Source organism: Hypanus sabinus, chromosome 19 (genome assembly GCF_030144855.1).
Source record: "Hypanus sabinus isolate sHypSab1 chromosome 19, sHypSab1.hap1, whole genome shotgun sequence".
Classification (NCBI taxonomy): Eukaryota; Metazoa; Chordata; class Chondrichthyes; order Myliobatiformes; family Dasyatidae; genus Hypanus; species Hypanus sabinus.
This window is the reverse complement of record NC_082724.1, coordinates 40,015,234-40,028,011: the sequence shown is the minus strand read 5'-3', so window position 1 is coordinate 40,028,011 and position 12,778 is coordinate 40,015,234. Positions and strand designations below refer to the sequence as shown.

General features: G+C 39.5%; 1 protein-coding gene across 1 annotated transcript in view; it reads left to right on the top strand.

Moving 5' to 3' along the window:
• LOC132377892 (contactin-4-like) overlaps window positions 1-12,778 on the top strand; it is a 1,978,611-nt gene that overhangs the window by 1,634,438 nt on the left and 331,395 nt on the right. The window contains exon 16 of the mRNA XM_059944356.1: window positions 8,344-8,519. Coding sequence (XP_059800339.1) covers window positions 8,344-8,519 — 176 coding nt within the window. The remainder of the gene's footprint in view (window positions 1-8,343; window positions 8,520-12,778) is intronic.

The window sequence follows — 12,778 nt, the reverse complement described above, 5'->3', positions numbered from 1 at the left end:
ATCGTCTACCAATCAAGACCTCGTCAAAGAGCTTACTGCAATCCATGTAAACCATGTCTACTACCCTGCCCCTGTCAATCCTTTTGGTCACCATTTCAAAAGACTCATCGAAATCTTGAGACACAATTTCAAACACAACAAAGCCATACAAACTATCACAAATCAGTCCTTTCTGGACAATGGTGGATCCTGTCCCTCAGAATTTCCTCCAGTAACTTACCCAACACTGATGTTTAGCTTACTAGTGTGTTGTTTCCCTTCTTGTCCTTCCAGCCTTTCTTAAATAAAGGCACAATAGCCACTAGCTAAGAAAGATATAAGTATCTTTGGAGGGCCTTTGCCATTTCTTGCTAAGCTCCCCACATTTCCCTAGAGTACATTAGGCAGTGATTTATCCACCTTTTTGTGCTTTAAGCACCCTGACAGGTCTCTGAGCTTCTTGTCGAGCCTGGAGGGAATTATGTGTTGAATGCTGAACTGTAGTCTAGGAACAACATTCTCACATAAACATCCCTCTTCTCCAGATGTGTAAGGATGGTGTGTAGAGCTGTAGCTATTGTGTTATCTGTCGATCGGTTGTGTCAGTAGGCAAACTGTAGAGGATCCGCTGTGGGTAGTTATCCTTGACCAGCCTCTCAAAGCATGTGCTTATTATTGAGGTGAGTGTGACAGGACGCCAGTCGTTCAGACATGTTACCTTGGTCTTTTTAGGTACAGGGACAATGGTGGATGCTTTGAAGCAGGGGGGGCACTCTACACTGGGAGAAGGAGAGATTAAAAATGTCTGTAAACACACCTGTCAGTTGTGCTGCACACAGTCTTGGGATGTTGTCTGGCCCCTCAGCCTCGCGGCTGTCCACTCGCTGGAAACACCTGCGTACTTCAGCCTCAGAGATGACCAAGGTCCTGGTCACATCGTGCTGAGTGTTGGCGACATTGAACCGAGCATAAAAAAGATAAAGTTCATCTGGGAGAGAGGCAGCAATGTTGTCAAAACCACTGCATTTAGCTTTGAATTCTGCAATGGTGTGCAGACCTTGCCATAAGCTGCGTGTGTTATTGGTGGAGAGTTGTGTCTGGATCCTGTCCCTGTAATGTCATTTTGCTGCCTTGATGTCTTTGCACAGATCATTGCTGCATTTCTTGAGTTCCTGTTTGTTATCAGTGACAAAAGTTCTGTCTTGTGCAGTAAGTACAGTGCGCATGGAACTGATGATCCAGGGTTACTGGGTTGGATAGACCCTGATCAATTCTGGGGGGACAACATCCTCGATGCATTTCTGGATAAAGCTCGTGACCCTTCTGTGAACTCAGAAACATCTTCATCGTGAAAGACATTCCAGTTGATGTCCTCAGAGCAGTTCTGTAGCATGGAGACTGATTGGTCAGACCAACAGTGAACGGTTTTAACTATGGCCACCTCCTGTTTCAGCTTCTGCCAAGATGGAGGAGTGGTCAGACTTCCTAGGTGGTGGATGGAGGAGCACTTTGCACGCATTGCAGAAGGGAAAGTCACGGTGATTGAGTATATTATCTTATTGTGTGCTTACCTAGATGTGTTGACAAAACTTTGGAGAGACTTTAGTCAGCAACGCTCAATTGAAGTCTCAGGCGATGATGGAACAGGGCGCTAATGGTCTCGTATATTTCATTGAGAGCCAGACCAGTGTCAGCTTGCAGCAGAAGACATACCGCTGTGAACTCAGCAGCACAAGGTACTCCAGATGTGACAAACAAAAGGATTTGAGGGCATGCACATTCTGGCATTCTGGGGGTCCAAGCAATATTGACCATGAAGCATACCCCTCCTCCTTTACTCTTCCCAGAGGAGTTTTTAGACCTGTCTGCCTGGAATAGGGAAAACCCAGAGGGCTCGAAGGTGTGATCCAGTATCACCTCCATCAGCCAGGTCTCCATGAAGCACAAAATGTTGTTTGTTTCCCACAGATAGGAGATTCGGCCTCTCAGTTCGCACAGCTTGTTGTCCAGGGACTGAACATTAGCCAGGAGTATACTAGGGAGTGACAGCCAATTAGCACGCTGTCTCAACCTCACCAGGACACCAGCCCTTCTCCCTCACCTCCAGTGCCGCTTCCGAGGTAGCTGTGGTGCAATAAGTGAGCGTCCCATGGATGGTGTAAGCAGGGGTTCCTAGTGTAGAAAAGGTAGTAAGTTGTGGGTAAACGCTGTCTTCCCGATGTTCAAAAGAGTCAGTCGATCATATCCGATGTGACTATCTGCTTCTTGAACAAAGAATGCAAAGAAAATTGCTGAAATTAACAGAATACTGTAAAGTTGGTATGGAGCTCACAACATGGCTGTTGTACGTGGCACCATCTTGGCAAAGAGTGGAAGAACAACAATGGATGGACAAAAAGTAGATCGATAACAGTGGACAAATGTTCAAGAAGCATAGTGTGTCCTGTGGTGCTGAAGACTTGCAATAAGTTGACTAGAAAAGAGAGAGATCTCTCCTCAATACACCTATAATTTTTAGGTCTATTTGGAAACATACTTCACTCAGTTGAGTGAGTGGAATGAAATATAACTTTAAAAGCTGCTAAGAAATGTCCCCAAGTGAAATTTATTTAAAATGAACAATTTTCTTACCAATCAGTAAAATAGAGTGCTTAAGTATGCAGAAGCCAGCTTGGGTTTTTCTTGTGCCAAACAAATGATTTTCAAAATTCAAAAATCAAGATTATTTATTGTCATTCATCAGTACATAAATGTTAAGAAGATTGAAATAATTGCTATTCTGGGTTCAGTGCAGTGCAAAAAAAAAACACATTAAGCAAAAAAATCATGATAAATATAAATATATTAGTTTATGTGCATGGACTAATTATATATACATTAAGTGATGCAAGGTACAGAAGTATCTGTAGATAAGGTGACTGACAGGAAATGATAAAGTAGTGGTGGTGGGATGAGTCAATGGGTGGAGATGTTGTTCAGCCCAATGGAAATTATTTCCTTGGTGGAAATAATTGTTTTTGAAATTATTCCATTGTCCAACGATGATGAAAATTTTACATTAGCTTATATAATTTACATATTTTGCATAATATCCAAATCTACATGTGCCACAACCATTTTCAATAAGTTCACTACTCTTAACAGTGCAAATAGAACTAGCAATATTTCACATTGTTTTGGCTGTTCTGGCATATGTCTCTGTGAGTGGAATTCCTTCATAGATGAGCTACTAAATGTCAAATGAAACAAGCTCATCAATGTTCATCTAGAATGTTAATTGACAAAAGATAAAAGTGCACATCTGAGCTGAAGGTTTATATGGACCCTATTTAAATATTTAGAATAGGCTCTCAAACTGTGTAGAAAATAGAAAACATGATAACTTCAAGTCTCAATTTCTAAATAATTAAATAATTTCCTATTTGAATCTGCGCAAAGACTGCAAATCATTCTGCTATGGGTGACACTGCTTCATTTTTTAATCTTCTGATTAATATAATGACTTACTGCACAGTACAGGACATTACAAATTTAATAATATTTGATTACTAAGGTTGATTTCTTCTGGAAATCCTGCACTCCACTGCCCTCAATTGCTTTTGGCACTGAGCACTTCTTTTATTTTGTTAAATCCAGATTATTGACTTGCTCTCCTTTGTTTCTCACTCACTATTGAAAAACTACTTAATGGCACCTTCTGGGAGAATGCAAATTAGTTTAGGGAAGATGTGCATTAATAGCTGTATCAGGGTCAAAATAACCATCCCTGTACCTGATAAGTACTAAAGTTAAATCATTTAATGATATTTATGGTCTAGTCTCCCAATCGTTTTCTGTTTAATTGCATCAGAATGCACAATGCTGATTAAGATTCAATTATTCCACTGAGATAAATTAACTGATCGTTATTGCAACAACAATAGATCCAACAGAAATGTTAACAATACTCCAAGACCAGACAGGGGAAATGTTTACTGATTCTTCTTCCAAACCACAGCATAATGGTCTCTGTCAGAAAGTACATGCATATAACTGGCTTGCAGAATAAAAATGGGTTCTTCCATAATGTTTCTCTTTGCTGTTTGTAACTAATATCTAGGCTTACACAAGAAAGTGGTGTAATATTTGGTTCCTTAAAAACAGAAGTCTATTAATCTAGATACATCTCCAGGTTAAAGAGACACAATGAGATTTAGTGCATCAAAGTGTCACCATAGTTTAGAATATGCATGTAATGCTCTGGTTAAGATTTTTACTGCTCTGATGTAGGTTTTTCAGTTAGCAGTTCTGTAAGAGCAACGTGTTTTGGTATGAGCTAAAGATAATCGATATTGATGTTCATGCTTAGGAATGTAGTGTCATCCAATCAAAATGGTGGAATCGAGAGAAGGTTCTAGAGAATGCTGGGTGAAGAAGTTTTTGTGACGGACACTGGTGTGGGAGCTGGGAGAAGATGGGAGGGAGAACGGCTGAGAATGCCATTCCTGTTGCCCAAGCTGCTTTGTACAGATGAATGGTTCAAGGAGGAGGGACCAATGCTCCCCTGGGGGAGCCCATTTGTTCAAGGTGGATTTCAAATGACAGTCGGAAGATGGTGTGGGCTTTCATGCAGACCATGGGTCCAGTGCTTGGGTTAAAGACAAGTTCAAGATGAGCTCCAACTTGTGTGCACATTTGGACTGGGTTAACCATAATGGGCTCTTTTTATTTTTTTCCTTTTCTTTTTCCTATTAACTGTTAGAAAAAGCTGAAATTTGTAAATAATCTTTCTTTATAATTGTATGCCATGTGCAGTCTGTTTTCAATGCTGACAGCTGACTGCATGGGGACGGCAATCACGCAGTATTCACACAGATCAGGGTTTAGGTGGGCAAGGCATCCCAGCCTCCTGGTTTTGACAGAGTCTGAGAAAGCTGGTTTTCTCACCGCTGAGTCCAGTAGCTGTTAATGAGGGCTAATGAGCTGCATCTCTCGAGACACCCAGTAAGAAGGGATTTCATAAAATAAAATTGTTGGATTGTAAAGACAAAAGGGGAAAATAGGATGATTATAAAAAAGAAATGAGGAGTGAATGACCTTCAGATCTTCGGATGAAATTTAATACCAGCTCAGTTGTTGATAAGAAAGACTTGAGAAAAAGTTTTATATTTAAAAGTTGTACTTCTAAAAACTGTGAGAATTTTTTTGATCTGTATTTATCTACAAATGATTAATGCCTAAAATGTTTAAACTTTGAAGTTATTTTACAGTGATATGAAAAAACAAATATGTCTGACGCCTGTCTGAATGATTTCTGCAGTCACTGTTCTGTCTCTGAATACTGTGAATCAAGAACATTTACAATCAGTCATTTAAGAAGGGTTAATTGTTGTCTCAAAATCAAGAAGCTTGGGAAGAAGTTGGGAATATGATGTTGAGAAAGAGGATCAGCTACGGTAGTTCTGAATGAGAGACCAAGTGGATGAAAGAACAGGTAGCATTGGGTCCATGTTTACAGTTGACACTAAGACAGGTGGACAACAAGTAGAGTCACAGAGATAGAGGGGCTTTGACAGGTTAGGAGAGTATGTAAAGAAGTGGCAGATGAAATACAACAGAGGGAAGTGTAGGGTTATAGAATTTGGTAGGAAGAGTAAAGGTGTATGATATTTTCTAAATAGGGAGGAAATGCAGAAATCAGAGCTGCAAAGCAACTTGGGACTCTGAATTCAGGATTCCTTCAAGTGTAACTTCAGGCTGAGCCAGCCGTAAAGAAGGAAAAAGCAACGTTAGCATTCACTTTAAGAGTGGTTGGATTTGCACTCAGTGGATGCAAGGGTTTCTGCAAATGCCGGAAAACTTGAGGAAAATATAAAAAATGTTGGAGTTGCTCAGCAAGTCAGGCTGCATCGATGGAGGGGAATAAACACTCAATGTTTCAGAGTGAGGCCCTTCATCGGGACTTTTTGAATTCCAGTGGCATTTCTCCAGATGTTGAAAAGCCTAGATGAAGTGGACGTGCAGGGGTTGTTTCCATCAATAGGAGAGTCAGAAGTCCAAGGCAACAACTTCAGAATAAAGGGACTTCTTTAAGGCACTTCAGAATGGCTGGAAAAGCTGAATAACCGAATTCTGCTGCTATGTCTTGTGGTGTTACCATTCAGGCTCTCACAAGGAACAAGCAGGTTCCATATTTAAAGACCATAGTTAAATGTTGATCATAAATTGGAAAATACACAAAAACACAGTATATCTTCACAGTATTTGTATTTAATGACTTAAGAAGTATATAAGACAATAAAAAAGAACAATTACTGAGAATGGAAATAACAAAAAGAAGCTAATTTTGCCATTTGTAGGAATGAATGCATGTATGCACATCAGATTTTTGAATTTAGTAATATGGGAGCTCTTTTGTATGTAGGAGTGCCCATAAATCATCTATTCATAACATGGATAGCCGCATTCATGATTTTTAGATAAAAATCTATGAAAACATTGATAGCTGAAAAATCTTTACATACTGGAGACATTCAGATGATCCATTGATGTTTTCATTGCTTTGTGTTGCTTTATGAAAACAATCGATTCAATTGTTAAAGATTAGCTTTATTTGTCCCATGGACATCAAAACATACAGTGAAATACTTTTTTTGCATCAACAACCACCACAGTCTGAGGATGTGCTGAGGCGGCCCAGAACTGTCACCATGGTTTCAGCACGAACACAGCATGCACAGAACTTACAAGAACTAACTAACCGGAGCATCTACACTGTCACAAAGAGAATGTACAAACTTTTTACACACAATGGTAGAAATTGAACCTCGATTGCCGGTGCTGTTAAGTGTTACACTGGCCACTATACTAACATGCTGCCCATTGTGCAAATATGATTATAAACAATATTCTGTATGATTGCTTCCTGTAAAAACAAGCAGTTTAATGCTGGTCTTGCATTCTCCAGTCTCTTCTTTGTTCATATGCAGGCACTCGCAAAAATGTGAATGTACCGTTTAGAGCATGGAAGGGTTATAGAATCACTACTGCTGAGGGCAAGAAACATTGTTATTGCTCTAAGAATTATGAGAAGCAGAGTTGAAAATAGGAAGGTCATGTTCATTATAGTAGAAGGAAGGACATAACAGGACATTTCAAAAACACCAATACAGAAGATAAAAGCATCAAAACAGCTGCAGAAGGCAAAATGAGGCTCAGATAATTTTCACTAAGACACCTGGAAAAAAAAATTGTCTAGTTAAGAGAAACATTCAATTTTACTATTTCTGTAAGAGAAGGATGCTCGTCAAAAGGGACTGGTAAATGTCAGAGACTATTGAGTGAAGATTCTGAAATACTGTTGTTTCTGTCAGGAAGATAAGAGATAATAAATATGAAATGGTAACATTGTAAAAACTGACCAAGTAATGAAAGGCAACAGTTAAGAAAATAGGTTTAACAAGAATAATTGTTCAAACCACAGGTTACTGACTCCAGAAAACAAATCTGTCCATGCATCATATATACAACATAGAATTTCAGAAAATTGGCTATTAGGGAACATTGAGGTTGGGTGTATGAGGAAGTGAAAGTACTTAAAACAGCAGAATCCATAATTGTCAGCAGAATAATTTGCCATTATTAGTCTAGTCTCTGAGGCCTGTCAAAACTCCAATCCTACAGGAACTGCAGATCGTACAATGTTAGAACTCTTCTAATGGACGGAATTGATTAACCCACTTCTGTTCGGGGTGGGGGGTGTGTATGTGTGTTTTTTCTCTTACTCGCTCTTGTAACTTTCACCCTCTTTTGTTATCTCTCTTGCTGTTTCTATTTTTCTCTCTTACAATTTCTCCCTCTCTTTCACCATCTTCTTGCCTTCAGTAACTTTTTGCCTTGCCTATTGCTCACTCTTACTATTGACTACCTTCCTCTTCCTCTGCCCCACTCCACCTTCCACCTCTTGCACTCACCCTCTCCCCATATCACTCTCCTTCTCCCTTACTCCCACTCCCCCATTTCTCTCCCCGTCTTCCTCTCCCACTCCTTCTCCCTCCCCTCTCCCTCTCCCCCTCCCTCACCCGACACCTGCTCCCTCCACTGCTCCTTCTCCCATAACCCTCTCCTACTCCCACTCCCTCTCCCTCCCCCTCTCCCCCTCCCCTTCCCTCTCCAATTCCCTCTATCCCTCCCCTTCGCTGGTACTTTATTTTCAGCTCTGCAGAAAGCCTTCACTTTTTGCTTAACCATTGCACTATTATAAGCAGTTTAATCAAGGCTGTCAGTTTTGTCTGGAAAAAAATAATCTTTTACTTTGCTTTCTCATAAAAATTGATAAGTTCTGGGTTGAGTTTTTCAAAATGACTTTCTTTTTGTAAATAACAGATCCAACAAGAATTACTATTCCACCTTTGGACATGGATGTAACAGTGGGTGAAAGTACCATCTTACCATGCCAAGTCTCCCATGATCCTTCACTGAACGTTGAATTCTCATGGTCTTTTAATGGACAACTTATAGACTTCAGAAGAGATAGAGACCATTTTGAAAAGGTTGGAGGGGTAAGTGGTACACACAGCTTCATAACCAATGTTTTTGTCAACTGCATAGCATAGTTCTCAGTGTGAGCTATGTTGAACTTGCCTACTCATACAGTATTGAATGATCGCAGGTGTGTGTCTATAAAAGTACCAGAAAATTGTAATGGTGGCAAGTCAAAAAGCTAGCAAGGATTCAAATGCAATTATTATAGAGCTTTGTACTGTTTGGATTGAAAGTGCCTGTTAAACTCTTCCACAGAGTCTGCAGACCTTCATTTGCCAGATTCTTAAGTTAAAAACAGCAATTGCTGAGTCTTATGGACTGTTCAGCGCCTAAAGAATTATAGAGAAAAGGCATTCAGGAATGAGAAATAAAAAGTGGAATTTGAAAACAAATACTATGTTTTCCTCCTACTTTTATAAAGTAAGATTTTTTTGTTGAAAGATTAACATTTCCTTGCACTTTCCTTCCTCAATACTTTTAAACATTTGTGCAGACATCTGTTCGTTGCAAGGAGAAAACACAGTTGAGGAATGTTCATGCATAGAAATGTTTACCATACAGTTCTGTTGTAGTTGCTATTGTGGCAGGAGTTGTAGAATTCATTGTTGATAGAATTCTTGTTACTAGCTGAAGTGTTGCATAATTCTATTCAAATACTATGCAGCTGATCAGTCAAATTGGTCCGTCTCCAAGTTTAACATTGATAAGTTGCAAAATTACAAAAACGGGAGCAAAAGAGATGAATATTTATTCAGTATTTAACCTCATAGTGAAATTAAGTGTTGACTATGATCTTATGACGTAGCAGCACAACGAGCAGGGGGACAGGTGTTTCATTAATTAACATTCTGCAGTTGCTGAATTGCGCAAGTCTACCATGTTGGTATTTGTTTCTGTTAAAGGGAAAAATTCAATGAACTATATTTTCTAATAATTATTGAATGGTAACCTCATTACAGTTATTAGCATTTCAAGGTATAGTATAGAAAATCTCTAATATCATCAGTTATCTGTATAGTGCATCCCTATAGATCTATTACTAATAAATTCCAAAGATCTGAAAGTAGTTTTCAAATGACTTTTACCCATTTTCTATTTTTTTAACTGTGTATTCTTCAGTGAATTCACTGATGCATCTGGTAAAATGGGTTCATGTTTGGATGCAGCTGTCTCTCAAGGCCAACCAAGGATGCTTTTGCCTTTTGAAATGTCTTTTATTATGAATGTAAGTTGATGCTGGATTTTAAGAACAGGTACTGCAGGTCCACCCCTTCAGCAAGCTACTCATTAGTGGAGGAGCTGGATTTAGTATGGACCATGTTGTTGCTTGCGACAGGAAAACATTGAAGGCATTGGAGCTGCTGTGTGAAGGCAGAGTGCAATGTAATGGCGGTGATAGTCTTGGACAGTTTTGTTGTGATTGCAACACCGTGTAGGATATCGATGATGTAAAATGCCACAGGCCCAATTCCAAGATGTTTGTGGGCACAACAGATGGCAGAGGAGCTGTATAGCCTCAGCTGTAGTGACTGTTAGGCCTCAAACCGTGGACTTGCCTGCTGCTGCAGTCCAGGAGAGGAGACACTGGAGACGGTGTTGCACAATACCTATGCTCGGTTAGCTGTTAGCTTCTCCCATTGATGCTGTCCTTCACTGTTTAATTGATGGAAAAACAAGCTGGATTGCATGCGTTCATCCGTGGACTGTCAGGAACTACGTCATCAATTTCTAGAACATGTCAACATGTCATTCTGGGACCTGGATATACTATTTTTAGCATGATTGTACATTTGCTTGCTATTTTGAATGTGCTGTGTTGTGCTGTGCATGTTTTACACCTTGGCCCTGGCAGAACACTGTTTCGTTCAGCTGTTTTCATGTATGGCTAAATGATAATTAAAGTTGAATTTGAATTTGAATGTGTGACTATACCTCAGGTTTTTCTTTTAGACTCCTGGAAACAAAGTCATTTGCTTCCACTTGGGTTTTATATACAGTATTTGGTAATGGCTGATGAGCTCAAAGTGTCAACCACAGACTCTCCCACAAATGCTACAGGAATTGGCTGACAGAGTGACTATCTGGACAGTTTGTGAGGTGGTACACTCGCTCTGTTGCATACTTCTGCAATACATCTATATGCTTCTAATGCATAGCTCGATGTTCTCAATACTATCCCAAATCATCTTCTCCACTTTCAGCAGTCAAGGATCAGAGGTTCCCAGCAGTCAGTGGGGGTATTGTATTTCTCAAAGAAAATTTAAAACATATTTTTGAATGTTTTCCTGTGTCTTCCTAGTCATCTCCCCCCAGAACAGTGCAAGGGAAGGACAGTATGTTTTGGCTGTTTGGTATTAGGCACTGAAATGATGTGATAAAAGGTGCCTAAGAGAAACAAGGACTTAAATGCTTGGGTATTGGTTGAGAAGATGATGCAGATTGGTTCATTTATACTTGTAAAGGAATTTGAAAGATTTTTTAGAGATAACATTAATGATATTCTTACACTGCCTTGAGAAGTCTGCTGTATGTTGTTCAGAACTCAGGTACATAAGAAGATGGGAATCATTGCTGCTCGGTAAACCACAAATTTTTTTGCCATGTCTGAGGTCTCAATTTTCAATTTTTTTTCAATTGACCAAAGGCTGTTTTGGAGCATTGAAAGCAGGGCTGAATCCCCTCATTGTTTGCCTTCAGTGAGAGATGCTTCCCAAGGTAATACAAGGGGGACTTTGTCTTCTAGGTCTTTGTCATGACTCTTTAATTTCAATGACAGTATGGTTCAGCAGAGCAGGAGGTATTTTTTGGTTTGGTGAGTATAAGGGCCTTCTTCTTGTATACTTTCATGAGCAAGCCAGTGAGCTCTAGACAACTCTTGGGTGATAGCAGTGGTTAGATCAAAAAACTCCTGCACTAATCCTCACACTTTCCTTGAAAACAGAACAATCTACCTACTTTATGTAAAATTTATTGTATGAAGGCAATTTTTCAGCATTTTTCTGCATTACAGGATGTGTTACTCACAAAATTTTCTTCAAAATAATCCAACTTTGTGATATTCTACTGGGCATTCAGATAATATCCCGGCATGTTTTAAGTGTTTCAGATATATGAATACCAATCTTGTGGAATCTATAGGAGCTTGATTGGTGAACTTGATGAGAATGATCTGCATCATCTTGAGTATGTCCAACCTGTTTATTTGCTAAAGGTTCTCACAATTGTTGGAAAAAAAGATATTATTCAAAAAAAATCTCACACCATTACCTATCACTGCCAATAATGCTTAGCTTTAACTTATCTACAACAATCTCAACTCACAAATAAGTCATTGATCTTGATACACTATGAATCTTTCTGAGGACTGAAAATTGTTATTTCATTCTCCTTCTTGAAGCCTGGAAGTTTTCAGGATGTCTTCAATGAATTAATAATCACATATAAAATCAAGCGATTCTCCTGTTCCCAAGTTGCATTTTCCCAGTCCCGTACCTCATTGTACGTTTGAGTATGGCCTCAGGTCTCAGGTCATATGTGGATATTTTTGACATGCAGTAATACATATGAGAAAGTAAAGGAAAATATTATTCACGTTTAAAACTTAAAAGAAAGATTCACACTGTAAAAGGAATTAAAAGATAGGAAGGCATTAAATAAGTAATGAGGTAATCCCTTTACCTCCCACCCATTTGGGCCATTGAAATTGCAGTAGTTCAGTTTGGGCCAGATTCAGTAGACAGGTGTTCCTAGTTGAGATTTTTTTTTTAGTTCAAAAATAGACGTTATTCATGGGAAAATAAATACATAATGGAGGAAACAGTGTAGAAAACCTTTACATTCGTGTTTGGTACATTCAGTAGTGTAAGCTTCAAAGAAGAAAAAATATCAAACAGGCATAGCATCACTGGTCCTGACATGGCTCACTGAGGTGATACCTCTTTCATTGTTCCAAGTGCTTCCCCACCTGACTCTGGCTTTCACCTTGCAGTAGTGGAAAGAGTCTTTACTGTGGTTCTTCCCCACAGGGCTTTAGAGTTGGATGTACTGAGCTTCAGTGCACCATTCTGAGGCACTCCTTTAGCAGTATCTCACTGTACTGGACAACCAGCAATTTTGGAACAGACAAAAAGTCTTGGTTGATGACCTACCAACAGCACACAATGTCCGTCTTAGTGTGCATCCCTGAGGCAGCCCACCGATCAGCAAATCCTCTGTTACACAGGAGCAGGGAACCTTGCATCCTTCTGCACACCCATTCAGCAAACAGGTATTCTGC